The 15,356-nt window shown below is 52.3% G+C and overlaps 6 protein-coding genes and 1 non-coding gene across 7 annotated transcripts; 3 read left to right on the forward strand and 4 right to left on the reverse strand.

Moving 5' to 3' along the window:
* Positions 1-107: 107 nt before the first annotated feature.
* Aud_002757 (putative cell surface protein) lies at positions 108-680 on the reverse strand (the record flags this gene model as incomplete). Its single annotated transcript, XM_043287718.1, has 1 exon — positions 108-680. One exon carries the CDS (start codon positions 678-680, stop codon positions 108-110), a length of 573 nt encoding a protein of 190 aa, XP_043143653.1.
* Positions 681-1,444: 764 nt separating this feature from the next.
* Aud_002758 lies at positions 1,445-1,532 on the reverse strand. The gene has a single exon. It is a non-coding gene; the product is annotated as a tRNA-Asp (tRNA).
* Positions 1,533-2,180: 648 nt separating this feature from the next.
* Aud_002759 (sugar O-acetyltransferase) lies at positions 2,181-2,929 on the forward strand (the record flags this gene model as incomplete). The annotated part of the gene is made up of 3 exons (XM_043287719.1): positions 2,181-2,284; positions 2,338-2,574; positions 2,623-2,929. 3 exons carry the CDS (start codon positions 2,181-2,183, stop codon positions 2,927-2,929), a joined length of 648 nt encoding a protein of 215 aa, XP_043143654.1.
* A 211-nt stretch (positions 2,930-3,140) lies between these two features.
* Positions 3,141-4,266, reverse strand: sidJ (putative siderophore biosynthesis lipase/esterase; the record flags this gene model as incomplete). Its single annotated transcript, XM_043287720.1, has 2 exons — positions 3,141-4,157; positions 4,213-4,266. 2 exons carry the CDS (start codon positions 4,264-4,266, stop codon positions 3,141-3,143), a joined length of 1,071 nt encoding a protein of 356 aa, XP_043143655.1.
* Positions 4,267-5,760: 1,494 nt separating this feature from the next.
* Aud_002761 (GNAT family N-acetyltransferase) lies at positions 5,761-7,146 on the reverse strand (the record flags this gene model as incomplete). The annotated part of the gene is made up of 1 exon (XM_043287721.1): positions 5,761-7,146. One exon carries the CDS (start codon positions 7,144-7,146, stop codon positions 5,761-5,763), a length of 1,386 nt encoding a protein of 461 aa, XP_043143656.1.
* A 327-nt stretch (positions 7,147-7,473) lies between these two features.
* On the forward strand, positions 7,474-8,340 carry sidH (enoyl-CoA hydratase/isomerase family protein; the record flags this gene model as incomplete). The annotated part of the gene is made up of 2 exons (XM_043287722.1): positions 7,474-7,699; positions 7,754-8,340. The coding sequence occupies 2 exons, from the start codon at positions 7,474-7,476 to the stop codon at positions 8,338-8,340; spliced, it is 813 nt and encodes a 270-aa protein (XP_043143657.1).
* A 684-nt stretch (positions 8,341-9,024) lies between these two features.
* Positions 9,025-15,329, forward strand: sidD (nonribosomal peptide synthase SidD; the record flags this gene model as incomplete). Its single annotated transcript, XM_043287723.1, has 2 exons — positions 9,025-9,459; positions 9,516-15,329. 2 exons carry the CDS (start codon positions 9,025-9,027, stop codon positions 15,327-15,329), a joined length of 6,249 nt encoding a protein of 2,082 aa, XP_043143658.1.
* Positions 15,330-15,356: the final 27 nt, after the last annotated feature.

Consider the following 15,356-nt stretch of genomic DNA (forward strand, 5'->3'; position numbering starts at 1 on the left):
ATGCTGTATTAGTTGCTGAGGCACCTGCGGAGTAGTACGCCTAGTTAAATCCCGGTGATGCGCTTTCTGAGGATCTGAAGCATTATATCCCCCTATCTTGATCATATTTACAAAGCCGCGACAGCCAAAGCAGCAGCAGCCACAGCTCCAACCACATTCAACTCGAGCATCCCCGCACCGTTCCCAGTCCCAGTAGCACCAGCAGAACTGCTCGTCGTCGACGCCACACTAGAGGAGTTTCCCGCCTTGACACTCGTCTTCATCGTCGCCGTAGCACTGGCAGTCATACTCGGCGCAGAGGTAATCACCAGACTACCAGTCGCGCTCGCCTCGCTCGACGTTGTCGTCATTGCATCAGCCGTAGTCGATGCACTCGCCGTCGCAGCGAGCGTACTTGTAGATGCAGCCGCACCGGGCCCGTACCCAGGGAGATAGCTCGGCTCGTAGGTTGCGGTGCCGGTGTACTGACCGGGACAGGCGGGATTGTCATGCTTGGGCGGGGCGCGGCCGCCACCGCAGTCGGGGATGTCGCAGATTTCGCCTGTTCCGGGGACGTACCAGATCATGCTGGCTTCGTTCCATTGGTTGTGGGTTTTGGATGAGATGCAGCCCTCCAGGTCTGTGCGTGCGTAGGCGGTGGAGGCGAGCGTTGTCGCCAGAAGGAGTGAAAGGAATTTCATTGTGCTGGAGGAATTAGTAGTGTCAACTGGAGATTGACGAAAAGGAGTAGTACGTTAACGAGTGACTATTTCAAACGAGTGACTGAATTATTGAAAGGACAGGAGTCGCTTCAGGTAGAAATTGATGTGATGTGACACGGCAGGGAATGACTGGCATTATATGTATGGCTCTAGGCAATCTAGACCTGGGCCTATTGAAAACTGAGTTTAGGCCTAATGAGCTTAGTCTAAGCGACGGACGATAGGAGATGAGGCTGAAACTACGGGATAGAGATGCATTTGGTCCAATTGTCAGCTGGGAGGCCGTTTAAATTTGAACTTGTCTTGATATAGCATCAATCATGGATCATACAGCATCTTCCGTCCCAGAACCTTATCTGAATTCTGTACTTCCATGAAGAAAAGCATTGCGTTCAGGGACAATCGGCAATTCGGCCTCGGCATCTCCGTCTCTGATCCACTTTTGGTCCCCTTCTGAGATTGCAATCCTGCTAATTTTAGGTTGGTCATTCAGCCTCAGGCATTGATTGAAATTTTGACCCATGTGTCGCTCTCACTTCGAAGAAAATACAATATCGTCATTGTGTATCTTGCTTGCCCGTAGATTTGATCTGCTGCTGCTCTGATGAGTGACCATCTTAGTTGCAGAATGCAAGGGAAAAAGAGTTTACCCTTAAGTTTGTGGTCAAGAAGATGACAAAAAGGGGTAAAAACGGGTGTTTATTGGTTAGTGTGAGGCCAGCGGGGAAAAAACAAAAAGAAATCTCCCCGACAGGGAGTCGAACCCTGGTCTCCCGCGCTCGTTCTCATGTGAGTGACAAGCGGAAATCATGACCGTTAGACCATCGAGGATTTCTTGTTGCGGAAGCTGACAATTTGAATATACGAAGGAACTGAGAACTAAAAGGTAATTATCAACTGCTACTCTCTCGCGCTTGACCACCAACACCTACCACTCGGTTGATTCAAGGAATATATTGATTGTTCTGACTCTCGTATTTCGTCCTAGCCATGTTGTCTCGCATACTTTGTTTAAGTTTGTTTGATTCACTACGCTGCTCACATGCCACATCTGTTTTGATCTTATGATTATATATCCTGCTCTGCGGGTAAACTTCGGCTTGACACATTTTGGCTGCATCAATATCTTCATTCCATTACTGGTGGATATTATCGTGGCATTGCAGCAATGCTCCTTTTTGCTATGTCTACCTCTGGTATGAGTCTCCGGAATTTAGGGCCGACTTCCCAGCCATGAAAGGATAGCTTCATGTGTTCGTATTCTGGCACCCACTGGAAGGAGCCCTATTGGTGCATGTATCCTGCGTCTCGCTGTAGTCTAAACCGACGAATGCATCCACAGATGAGATGTGGTCACCAGACAAGCTTATATCGAATCTATACTAACAATGACGACGACATTGGTATATAAATCTCGACAATCCAGCACAACCGGCATCTCGCAGCACCCCACAATCGGACCACCATTTCACCATCACAATGATCCCCAAAACAGAGAAAGACAACCAGATCATCGAAAAGGCCAAAAGCCTCCAAGGTGTCTGCTGGGGCGAGGAATATGAGAAAATGATCTCGGGAATACTGTAAGAGCATCAGCATCACGCAATCACCGAACCACCGCTAAGACTCTGTACAGATATAGTCCCCTCGCATCAGAGCTCATGGAGGGTCGCACCAGAGCGCGCTTCCTTATGTCAGAGTTTAATGCTCCTCTTCAACCCGATGTGCCGTTCTCTGAGACCGTCGCACATAGGGAAGAGACATTACGAAAGTTGTTTGGCCGGGCAGGAAGAGGGATCTATATCGAGCCTCCTCTCTTTGTTGACTATGGTTGCAACATCAGTGTTGGGGATGGTTTTTATGCAAATTTCAAGTAAGTCATGCTCCTAAGAAATGATACTGGATGAAGCTGATAGAATAGCTTGACCGTCCTGGACTGCGGACTGGTCACCGTTGGAAACAACGTGGAGGTTGGCCCGAATGTAAACATCATCACGGGCGAGCATGAGACCAAGCTTGAAGCACGTCGCACACATCGAGGCATGGAATTCACAAGAGAAGTCATTATCGGTGATGATTGCTGGATTGGAGCGAATGTGACTATTTTGGCTGGGGTGACCATCGGATCAGGGTGTTCCATCGGTGCTGGCTCGGTGGTCAAGAGAGATATCCCGCCGTACAGTATTGCCGTGGGAAGTCCTGCTCGAGTTATTAGGTCGGCAGTCTAAAATTGTGGCTATGGGCCTTCTGCCGGTTTCTATTTTCTTCAAACGATGTTACTGAAGTTATGGTAGGGCTGTATTGAGCTGAACATATCATACCCAAAAGCATTTACCATCACGAATGTGCCAATGCATCGTCTCAGTCGCCGTCACTTCCACCCTAGATGTTTTAAATGTCTTGTATTTCTTCTTATTTTATATATTACAACAAGTATCCCTAAGCTTTCACTGAAGCCGAAAGATATCTGAGTACCTTGTCGACCAGAAACTTCCGAGGCTCAGCCTGATCATCATTACTCAACGCATGAGACGCATCCGGTATTATAGCACTGTTTCCATCCCATATCTCGGCTTCTCTATCATGATCCGTGGCCTTTCTCCATCTCGACAGTAACGCCTCCTTGTCAACCCAAGCAGGAACCGATTGGTCAGCCCCCGAAAACAACACCATCAGTTTCCCCCTCAGCAGCCCCTGCTCCCTGATCTTCCCGAACGTCTTTCCCAACTGCTCATCGCTCAGATCTGAACTGAACAGATCATCCTCACTCGGCGACAACGGACTCTCGGGACTCGTCAGGCTCAGAAACCGCCGCGCACTCAGCGGCGTGTGGGCCGGGTACACCAGCGAGGTCATCGCCAACGGCAGCAGAACATCGGTGCAAGCGTCCGCGTTACCAGCAGCCTCCCTCGCCATCGCGGTTAGCTTCTCAAAGACAGGCCGGATCTCCGCCGGCGTTTTATCTCCCAGCCCCTCGGCAAGAACCCACTGGATCGCTTCCCGATCCGACACAGGCGCCTGCATGATCGCCCCATCGAGCGGCATTCGCTCGATATGCTCGACGGAGGGGTCGAAGGCGGGAGTGCCCGTGTGCGGATTCGGTCGGGAGAGGTAGTGCAGCACGCACTGGCTGCCCGTAGAATGGCCCATGAGGACGATCTTGCCGCCGGCGCCGCCGCTGCTGCCGCCAAATCGCTCTGTCTTGTACTCCCTGATGTAATTCAGGCACTGCGCGATCTCGTTTGTGTCTCGGTCAAGGTGTCCCAGCCCCCAAGATTGATAGGAGGAGGTGAGGGTCAGGGTGAAGAGGGACCATTCGGTTGGCTGGAGGGCGTGGGCCAGGTCGGCCATGTAGGATGTTGTTGCCAGGCCATCTCCGAGACCGCCGACGAAGAGGAGACTGTGTGGTTTGCGGATGGTGTTGGCGGTGTATTCGAATGTGACGAGGGTTTCTGTCTGGATTGCAGATTTGTTAGTTCATCTGCTGTGCTATGTGAGGGGAGGGACATACGTAGTGATGTAGAATTCCTGGCAGACCGCCTTTGGGCCAGAATTTCGAGTACATTTCGAGTGTATGTTGCACAGCTATTGGCGTCAGATAGCGATGAAGCTGGATTGACTGAAAAGTCTTGCCTCGTAGTTGATGGCAAAGTGGTATTCAGCAATGAATCGGTGCCATGCCCCTCGTCAAATCTGATAAATGTCCGAGATCGGCACTGCGGGTCTGCATTTTGTCTCAGTCTCATCAACGTTGCAGTTTCGTGGGACTGCTGAAGGCCATTATCAATCTAACATACAATACACAGTGGGGACTTTCCGTATAGATATCATACTGATACATGTCGTAAGATACATGTAGTCTGATACCTCCTACATTGGTCATAAGACTTACTGAGTGGAGTGACTTAGGAAGCAGTTACGTACACAAGGCTCGCTAACAGGGGCCAGAAGGACTAGATCTGATTAGATTTCTTGGCACAAGACTCGGCGGATCTGATTAGATGTTTTCTTCGGCTACAAGCCCCGATTCGGGGCTAGACTGAGTAGGAGACCTGTTTCGCACAGTGAAAACCTCTCAGTTGTCACTCAATTCGAGGGACACTGCTTTGTCAAGGGTTGATGAGGCAGTGGTTTTATCAAAATTCTTTTCGAGTGGATCTACAGACGAAAAGCAGAGTTAGGGACCATGGTTCATGAACTCGACTTAGTCTTGGATGCAAGGGAGGTGCGGTAGAAATTGATTCCAGCATTACAGGCCAAGACAGCAGAAAGCGCAGGTACATGCACAGTTAAGAGCTTCTTAAACTTGGCCTAGGCTTGTGACTTAAGTTGCTTCAGCAAACGAGTATCCCTGTATCTTACCCATGTTTATAAACATTGTATTGTCCTGTAAGCTCACCGGTAAGATTACCATACCGTAATGAGACTGGAAGTCATACGCCATGTCTTATCTGATCCATCTATGGAGTTCTCTGCGAATCCAACTAACGGGGTCAGGCCCTATCAGGCTGCCAGTAGGAGAAAACAGTGCACTGTGGGCTATTTTCTGGAGTGTCTCTCCATCGGAAAATTCCGGTGCATGGCCCACTGGCTTCGGATCAGATAACTTTGCAATGAAACCGAACCAGGGAATGTGCAAGAGGGGCAATTTATTGTGTCATGAAAAACCTCACGGTGTAGGGAAAATTACATTACCTATGTGCCCTCCTAAAATGCTAAGTAAGTGAGATACCTGTTAGAAAGGTGGGGAGAAATTTCTGTGGGAACGTCCAGGACGGTTGATCCTTGCTTCACAGAGAGACTTGGTCCGAAGACCGAAGACAATCCGGCGAGCTCGGTTAGCTTGCAGGGCTGATGGTCATAAAAGAGGATGCTCCACAGCGTTGGCTGTGGACTCGGCTAAAATACCGAATCAAATTGATAACACGGTCTAGACCGAGCCTGCAAGAGTCACTGGTGGTGTTTGTGTTATCACATTCTAGTTCTTACACTGAAGAATCTTTCACAGTATACAATTTTTTTCTGTCACATTAAAGAAGGAATTAATTAATTCTAGCCATTACAGCTTCGCGTCCCACGCCATCCGATCCGAGCTCTCCAGCGGTCTTTCCCTCCCATCCCAGAAAAGTGGACACAGCTGGAACCATTTCTCCCGGCTGCAATGCACATGGACCGATCGCTTGTGGCCCAGATCCACGTATTTCTGGACCGTCAGGCCATGCGCATTCTCATACGAGAGAACGGTGGTATTCGTCGCCTTGGGCTCTCCGACAACACACATCGTCCGCGGCTCGTCTAGGAAAATATAATGGATCAAGCTCGACCACCACGCGTTGACTCTGTATGCGCCGCGGACGCTGGACTCGCCGACGAGCGAATGCCGGCCGCGATCATAGTCGCCGGCATCGTAGTGCGCTCCGTAGTGATCCTCCTTGGCCCAATATACCTCGAAATACGAGAATGGGAACTCGTCGAATCGTCCAAAGAGACACAGGACGTGCTTGTCTTCGTGGAGCTGTCGCAGGTACTTACGGTGGTGCTCCAAGTCGCCGGTCTCGTTCCACCCCTTGGCAACGCGCGGGTCGTTTTGCCATTTGTGGAAGAGCTGCAGGTGCTCCTCGTTTTGCCAGTCCACCACCATGAGCGAGAAATGCTTGTCCAGGTGCGGAATGTAGCGGCTGTAGACTAGGGAGCCTGGAGTGGGTTTCTGGGGGCGGATCGGGTGCCGTGTGTAGATTCGCTCGCTGGGGAATTTCATGGAGAACTCGTAGTTTTGAGCGAGAGGGGGATAGGCGCTTCCTGGTCTCCGGAGCAGGCCATGAGTCCCTTGGTCGACGGCCCAGATGGGACGTGGTCCAACCGGTGAGCCGGCCCCTTGCCAGAATGCGGAGCGGAGTATGATGAGTGTGTCGGTTTCGGAGGGCGTGTTCTCAGTACCGAAGGGGACTCGAGGAGAAGGGAAGGGAACGACCAGCCCAGTGCGCAGGCATTCCTCGCGGATGATGTCCTTGCGAGACCCATTCAGATCCAAGCGGACAATCTCGTGGTGAGGATATGTCAAGAAGATGGCATGGATGACATTCCAGATCTGTCCCAGTGTAGGTGGCTCCTGGCCGGTCCAGTGGAATGAGGTTCCGGGAGCTCTGCGACTGCGCGCCCAGGGACTGTTGTCATTTTCTGGGATTTCCTGGGCGGCCTCGTCAAAGGCAATATCTGTGTAGGTCAACGAGGCCGAGTGCAGGGGCTCTGGGAGAGGCTGTCCGGCCTGATCGTTGTGTAGTCGCAGTTGAAGCACCCGCGGCGTAGATTCAGAAACCACATGGATCGCATAGCTGGTGAGATATGGGTGAGGAAGTTTGACCCCTGGATATGTCCGCTTGTTGGCAGGCGTTGGTTCAGCGGCGGCCATATTGATCTGGAGAGGAGTCTCGACGGTGATTTGCATTGTCATTGGGCAATTTAGTCTAAAGAGTAGAACAAGTCTCTTCCCAGCAGCAAAGACATGGGCCAGGTACATATAGATAAGACATGGCCGAGGAATAATCAAGAGGCCGCGGTAGAGGGTGGAGACAGCGTCTAGAAGATACCGACCATCCGGTATAGAATTGTGAACTCAGCCCCAATGATGACTTGGATTAGCTTGATTCATGTGAGGGGAACCTATGAACGCTATTCTACATTCAGAACCGTTAAAGTAGTGCTTAAATCCCATGAATCCGTCTCAGACTGTGACTCCGGCTGATCTAAGATCTGGATTCTACAGACATTAGCAATGTCAATAGAAGCACACCCAACAGTTCAAGGATGCCTCGTTTCATTCCCAACTCCTCACATTCTCCTCCTCACACTCAACCGCCCAGAGAAACGAAATTGCATATCCCTCGAGACGAGCGCCGAGATACAACGACTATGGACATGGTTCGATACACAGCCTGCTCTACATGTGGCCATTATTACCGGCACGGGCGAATCCTTTTGTGCGGGCGCTGACCTCAAGGGTATACTCTTCTCATCTTAATTCGGATTAAACTGGCTCACAATACATCCTATAGAATGGAACGACCTCAACGCGCGCGGTATCACCAACGAAATGACAGCCCCCGGTTTAGCCGGTCTCCCTCGCCGACGAGGTGGCAAACCAATCATCGCCGCCGTCAACGGATACTGTCTAGGAGGCGGCTTCGAGATGGTGGTCAACTGCGATATTGTCGTGGCCAGCGAAAACGCCACCTTTGGTCTCCCCGAAGTGCAGCGAGGAATCGCCGCTGTCGCAGGCTCCCTACCTCGGCTGGTCCGGGTGCTAGGAAAACAGCGAGCCGCCGAGATTGCTCTGAGTGGTCTGACCTTTTCTGCATCCCAGCTTGAGCGTTGGGGGCTGGTGAATCGCGTTGTGGAGCGTGGCCGGTTACTGGCGACGGCGGTGGAGATTGCAACCGCCATCTCCAGAAATAGTCCGGACAGCGTGCGTGTAACAATGGAGGGGTTGCATTACGGGTGGGAAATGGCCAGTGTGGAAGAGGCTAGCAGTGCGTTGGTCGACCGGTGGTACTCCAGGCTCATGGCAGGCGAAAATTTCCACGAAGGAGTACGAGCATTTGTGGAGAAGAGAAAGCCACAGTGGAGGCCGTCTAAGTTATGAAACTGCTGAGGGGTTATTATCAGATTTGCCAGGATGAAGGAATGCAACTATGTGCGCCATTTTACACGAGGTAACTACAGTAGGGAACATTTAAACACTAAAGTACTGATACCATATTACGTACCCTGGTGTAATAACATACACCTCGTATTATGACAGTAATACTGTTTGTATAAATACCCACTCTACAAGTAATATAAACAAACACTGATCAGATAACAGAAGTATTGAACAAGCCAGGCCATTTCAATGGCTATTAGATGGTTGAGAATGCTTTAGTGTGATCAGATAACAGTTACTCTCAGTCTGAAAGGGCACCACGCTGCCCAAGTGGAATATTCAGCTCCACTGGTCTAGGAAAGATCCAAATCATAGGTAGGCTTCGTATTTTTGTACACAGTGGATTAGGATGATATTGCCTGGTTTATATGGGTCCAGTCCACCTGATTGCACAAAGGAACAATACATGCTCCCCCTGCCCCCTCGACATAGCCGCGGCGGTCTCGGTTGGTAGACTGTGCCTTACACAGTGTTTAGGGCCGTTCATCGGTGAAATAATGCAATTAGCCTGGTCTTCCTATTTATATATTCTACTTCACGTCATTTTAGTCATCCACACGAGCGTTGCCTCTCCGGTTCCCAGGAAGATACTGCATCAGGATCTAAGACTAGAGCAGCGGGACAATGGGTTCAGTACAACTAGATGATATTCCCATCCAGAAACACTACAGCAATGACTCAGGTGACTCAATGGCAACCCGGTTAAACTGCAACGGCGTCGAGTCCTTTGAGGTCGTGGGTCTTACATCCGACGAGACTTCGAGTCCCACAGGCATGAGAGATGAAATCATACTTTTATCGTGGCTCATTGTGCTCTTGAGAACACGAGATGGTGTCGAGATCCGATACGATTGGGCATATACGCGTCCAGAAGAGGAGCCGGTAGCCAGATATCTGGCCATGAATGAAGTAGTGGCGGGGCTACAAAGCAGTGTCAAGGAAACTGCGACAGCTGTCTCTCGGCATATTGCCACAGATGCACCAGGCCAGTTGGCGCCAGCATCTCTGCTTCTGAGCACCAGCTCTCTTTCCCAGACCTCAGAGGAAGCAAAAGATGAAGTGAGTGGATGTATGGATGTTGAATACCAGATGCTTAGCTGACGCGGCAAACAAAGGGGTTACTTCACTTGGAAGTGTGTTTTGAGAATGGTTTGCTCCAGATTTGCCCAACATGGCACTCCGAGAATATGTTGCCATTCACAGTGGCGCGATACGTTAGGACCCTCGTCGACACAGTCAGACTGTGCATCTCTAACCCCGAAGTGTCCATCCAAGACTGCCTTCGACCGACCACATATGATCTCGACGAGATATGGCGCTGGAATCACGATCTGCCACCCACGTACAACTTTTGCATGCATGATATGATATCCGAACAGGCTCAGAAGTTCCCAGATAAAGAAGCAATCGCATCCTGGGACGGCAGCCTGACATACAGCCAGATTGATCAGTATTCCACATTCGTCGCGGGCTCGCTCAAGGATATGGGTGTCGAGTTACATGATGCCTTACCTATCTGCTTTGAGAAATCCAGATGGACAATCGTCGCAGTTCTCGCGGTAATGAAAGCCGGCGCGACGTTTGTATTAATGGACCCGACGCTGCCGCTTGCACGGCTGCAGAATATGGCCCAACAGGTCGGCGCGAAAATGATGGTCTCCTCTCGTGATCAGCACAACCTGGTGTCTGAGATCATACCCAATTCGAAAGTGTTCGTCGTGGAGGAGACCACGTTCAGCAGACTGCCCGCTATACAAAACATCGTACCGCTACCGAGGGTACCCTCATCCGCCCTGATGTACATCATCTTTACGTCCGGCAGCACAGGTACTCCCAAAGGAGTCAAGATCTCCCACGAGACCTACACAAGTAGTGCCATTCCCAGAGCCAAGGCCGTCGGCTACACAGAGAATTCGCGCGTCCTTGACTTTGCCTCCTACGCCTTCGACGTCAGCATCGACAGCATGCTTCTGACCCTGGGCAACGGCGGCTGTCTTTGCATTCCATCGGACGAAGACCGCCTCAACGACATCAACGGCGTGATCCGGCGGATGAAAGTCAACTATGCGGGCCTGACGCCTTCCGTCGCCCGGATTCTAGACGCGGACGTGATAACCTCACTCAGCGGCCTAGGTCTCGGAGGAGAGCCTGTCTCTGCGAGAGATGTCACGCTTTGGGGTCAGGACACCAGGATTATTATTGGCTATGGTCCCTGCGAATGCACGATCGGGTGTACAGTGAATAGTAGCGCGGCAACGGGGAGAGACTATATCTCCATTGGGCCTGGTAATGGGGCGGCCATCTGGATAGTCGACCCCAATGACCATGAATCTCTTGTACCCGTCGGCGTGGTAGGAGAGCTGCTGGTCGAAGGTCCCATAGTAGGACAGGGCTACCTGAATGACCCGGAGAAAACCGCGGCAGCGTTTATCGAAGACCCCTCGTGGTTGATTGCGGGTCACAATGTCTACCCCGGTCGTCGGGGCCGTCTGTACAAGACCGGTGATCTAGGCCGATATGACCCGGATGGATCTGGGGGTATTGTCTTCGTGGGGCGCAAGGATACTCAAGTCAAACTCCGTGGACAACGAGTTGAGCTCGGAGAGATCGAGAGCCAGTTGAGAGCCAGACTGCCCTCGGAGACGACCGTCATCGCCGAGGTGATTGTACCGCAAGGGTCCGGGGGACAACCAACGTTGGTGGCATTTGTTGCAGCGCAGACGACGAAAGGACATGGCCATACTGAACTTGAGGCAGCAGAGCTTCCCGGTGAGCAGTACAAGGCGCTGTCAGAAGCTGATTCGGAGCTGGCAAAGGTTTTGCCTCGATACATGGTGCCCACTGCGTATATTCCTGTCAACCATATCCCTACGTTGATCTCGGGTAAAACAGACCGCAAAAGACTGAGGCAATTTGGTGCCGCCGTCGACCTGCGTCAGCTGGACCAGAGAGGGAAAAACACCACAACCCGAGAGCTGAGCGATCTGGAGCGACACTTGCGACAGGCCTGGAGCAATACATTGAAGATCCAAGCCGCCTCTATCCGTCTCGAAGACAACTTCTTCGCTCTGGGTGGAGACTCCCTCACAGCCATGAAACTGGTCTCTGTTTGTCGGTCTCATGGCCTCGACCTCAGTGTCACCAACATGTTTAGCAACCCTACTCTCTCAGCCATGGCCAGCGCTGCTCGCATCTGCGGCGTCGACGTGCAAGCTCAAGCCCCGGCATTCTCAATGATCACGTCAGATGTCGACAGCGCCTGCAGAGAGGCAGCAGAGGCCTGCGGGGTTAGCCCAGCAAATGTCGAGGACATCTATCCGTGTACGCCCACACAGGAGTCTCTGTTCACTTTCTCACTCAAATCAGTCAAGCCATACGTGGCACAGAGAGTTTTATGTATCCCGTCGCATATCGACAGCGACGCATGGAGGAAGGCGTGGGAGGAAGTGGTCACCGCACTCCCCATTTTACGGACACGAGTTGCCCAGCTGCAAGAGCCTGGCCTTCAACAAGTTGTACTCAAAGAAAACGTTTCCTGGACGCAAGCATCCAATCTATCCGAATACCTGGAGAACGACCGAACCGAAAGGATGAATCTCGGAGAGAGCCTGGCTCGTTACGCTATCGTTGACGACATAACTACCGGCAAGCGATACATGGTTTGGACTATTCACCACGTCCTGTACGATGGATGGTCAGAGCCGATCATCCTCAAGCAAGTCAGCGATGCCCTGCAAGGGCAGCCAATCGAGGTAAAGACGCAGATGCGCGACTTTGTCAAACACGTGCGCGACATGGATGACGCTGCAGTGCAAGAATTCTGGCGACGGGAATTGAACGGTGCCGTCGGGCCTCAGTTCCCGCGTCTACCCTCGAGAGACTTCATGCCTACCCCCGACGCTCTAATCGAGCAGCAAGTATCCCTCGAAACCAGTGCTGGATCGCCCTTCACCATGGCCACATTAATCCGCGGCGCCTGGGCGCTCGTCGCGTCCCAATATACTGGAAGCGACGATATCGTGTTCGGCGAGACCCTTACCGGTCGCGATATCCCATTGCCTGGAGTCGAAAGCATTGTCGGCCCGTTAATTGCAACGGTCCCAATTCGCGTTCGCGTCCACCGGGCGAGTACCGTGGAATCCTACCTTCAAGCCGTGCAGAAGAGTGTCTTGACCCGTACCCCATATCAGCATATGGGCATGCAAAACATCCGCAAGGTCAGCCAAGATGCACAGTACGCGTGCGAAACCGGCACGGGCCTGGTCATTCAACCTGAACCAGAGTATGTCGGCAGCGAACTCGGCGTTGAGAGCGGGGATGTCGTCCTTGAAGCGCTGCATTTCAACCCGTATCCGCTGATGCTGGCTTGTGGGATTCGCAAGGGCGGCTTCCGGGTTTGCGCGAGCTTCGATAGCAGCTTGATTGAGATCAAGCAGATGGAACGGATGCTGGGGCAGCTCGAGACCGCTTGCTTGCAGTTAAGTAAAGGCCTTTCGCGGAGGGTTGACGAGATCTCCTGTCTCCCTGAGGCAGAGTTGAACCAGATCTGGCAATGGAATCAGATTCCTCCTTTGGCTGAGGATGAATCATCCTCTAGGCTGCGTGCAGACGCAAGCACCAAGCCCGGTTCAAGCTATCCTTCCGCGACTGTTCCTTGGGTTTGCAACCCGCGAAACCCGTCCCTTCTCTCGCCCATCGGCTGTGTCGGTGAGCTGTGGCTTGAAGGAGCCATTCTTTCCGGTGACACGGTTGACTCCCCCGCCTGGCTTGTGGCCGGAAGCTCTACCTACGCCGGCCGAAGAGGCAAATTGCACGCAACCGGCGACATGGTTCAGTTGCGAGATGACGGAAGTTTAGTGTTCGTTGGTCGCAAGGAGAATGTTGTTCCTGTTCACGGGCATTCAGTGGATATTACAGAGGTTGAAAGGCACCTTGCAGGCCATCTTGCACCGACAATTCGTGCCGCTGCTGCAGTATCGCAACCATCGTCTGACCACGAGCTGCTTTTGTTCATTGAGCAACCAGCTGGCGAGGAAGACTTTGTTGAGCTTTTGTCAGAGAAACATGAGATAGCGTGCGACTCGTCAGGTCAGGCCATCCAAGCCACAGTCTGCGCGATTATTCCCAGCAGTCTTGCTGCAGCGTTGAAGAAACTCGACAAATACATGCGAGACTCGCTTCCGTCGTATATGGTTCCGTCCACCTACATCGTTGTAGACAAACTGCCCACTATAATGGGACGTGTTGACCACAGTTTGCTCAATCAGATCGCTTCTCAAGTTCCCCCGCAAATCCAAAACCAGGTTCGTGATGGGTTGAGACTAGCTTGGACCAAGGCTACAATTCAAAGCCATCTGTCAGCTTCAGAAGGCATACTGCGGTCTGCATGGGCCAAAGTCCTTCGTATCGACCCTGAGCAAATCGACGTAGACGACAATTTCTTCAGGCTCGGAGGGGATTCTGTTCTTGCAATGAAGCTTGTTTCGAGCCTGCGAACGCAAGGTCACGGTTTGTCTGTGGCTGATATCTTCCGGAATATGCGTCTCAGCGACGCTGCCAGAGTGCTGAAGGTGGACCAACGCTCAAAAGAGGAGGTTAACATCTACAAGCCATTTTCGACGCTCCGTCTACTTGACGTTCAGCAGTTCCTGTCTGAGATAGTCCGACCACAGCTTGGGAGCCCAAGCTGGCCCATCCGAGATGTCTTGCCAGTGACCGACTCCCAGGGTCTGGATATCCGAGCAACCCTCCAGCCGCTGAGGACATCCATCCAGTATACAATGCTGTACTTTGACAGCAGCGTTGATAGAGAGCGGTTGTTCCGTGCGTGCAGCGACCTGGTTAAGACGCACGAGATTCTTCGTACAGTCTTCATCACACATGAATCTGGATTCTTGCAGGTCGTCCTGGACGAGTTGGAGATTCCAGTGTGCACCCACAAGACGGACAAAGAGCTTGATCAATATGTCGCCGACCTCTGCAGGGAGGATATCGAGTCCAACTTCCAGCTAGGATCTCCGTTCTTCAGACTTCTCCACGTCGAAGGAAACAATGGCGACACCTGCCTCATGATCGGCCTATCCCACGCCCAATACGACGGTGTCTCCCTGCCCAGACTCCTCCAAGACCTAGACTCCCTGTACACCGGCACACCGCTCGCAGCTTTTTCCCCGTTCTCGTCGTACATGGCCCAGATCAGCGAAGAACCCATCCAAAACAAAGCATCGACCTACTGGCGCAATCTCCTCTCCGATTCCTCCCTCTCGATTCTCGACGGACACTCATCCAACACAACCGATAAAGCAATCTTCCGCACCCGCGCCGCCAACACCCAACCCCTCGAGGAAATCACCACCGCAAATCTCCTCACAGCAGCCTGGGCCCTGGTCCTTGCTCGCCGCCTCCAAACGCCAGACGTCACGTTCGGCGGCGTCACCTCCGGCCGCACCCTCAACATCCCCAACGCCGAGAACATTATGGGACCCTGCTACCAGCTCACTCCCATCCGGGTCCCCTTCCAGCCCGACTGGACCGCAACTGACCTGCTGCGCTTCGTCCAGACGCAGTCTGCCGACTCTGCGTCGCACGACTTCCTGGGCTTTGAAAAGATTGCTGAGCTGGCGGGGTGGGATATGGCTCCCGGAAAGAAAAGCTTTGACTCCATCGTGCATCATCAGGACTGGGAGGATTTTGATAGGATGCCGTTTGGTGGGGGCTCTTGTCGGGTGGAAATTGCCAATCCGCATGGGGATGCGGCCTATCCGATCAAGGCTGTTTCGTACGTAAAGGGGGGAGAGATTCATGTTGGTGTGGTTGGTAGTGAGAGGGATGTGGTGTTTGTGGAAGAGGTTCTGGGGGAATTGGTTGCTGCGGTTGAGGAGTTGGCTGCTCGGAGTGAGAAAGTGTTGCTTGGTAGTCAGCTGTCTTAGTGTTTGTTCCTGTGCATGTTTGAGAGT

The sequence above is a fragment of the Aspergillus udagawae genome, assembly GCF_001078395.1.
Source record: "Aspergillus udagawae IFM 46973 DNA, scaffold_2, whole genome shotgun sequence".
Taxonomy (NCBI): Eukaryota; Fungi; Ascomycota; class Eurotiomycetes; order Eurotiales; family Aspergillaceae; genus Aspergillus; species Aspergillus udagawae.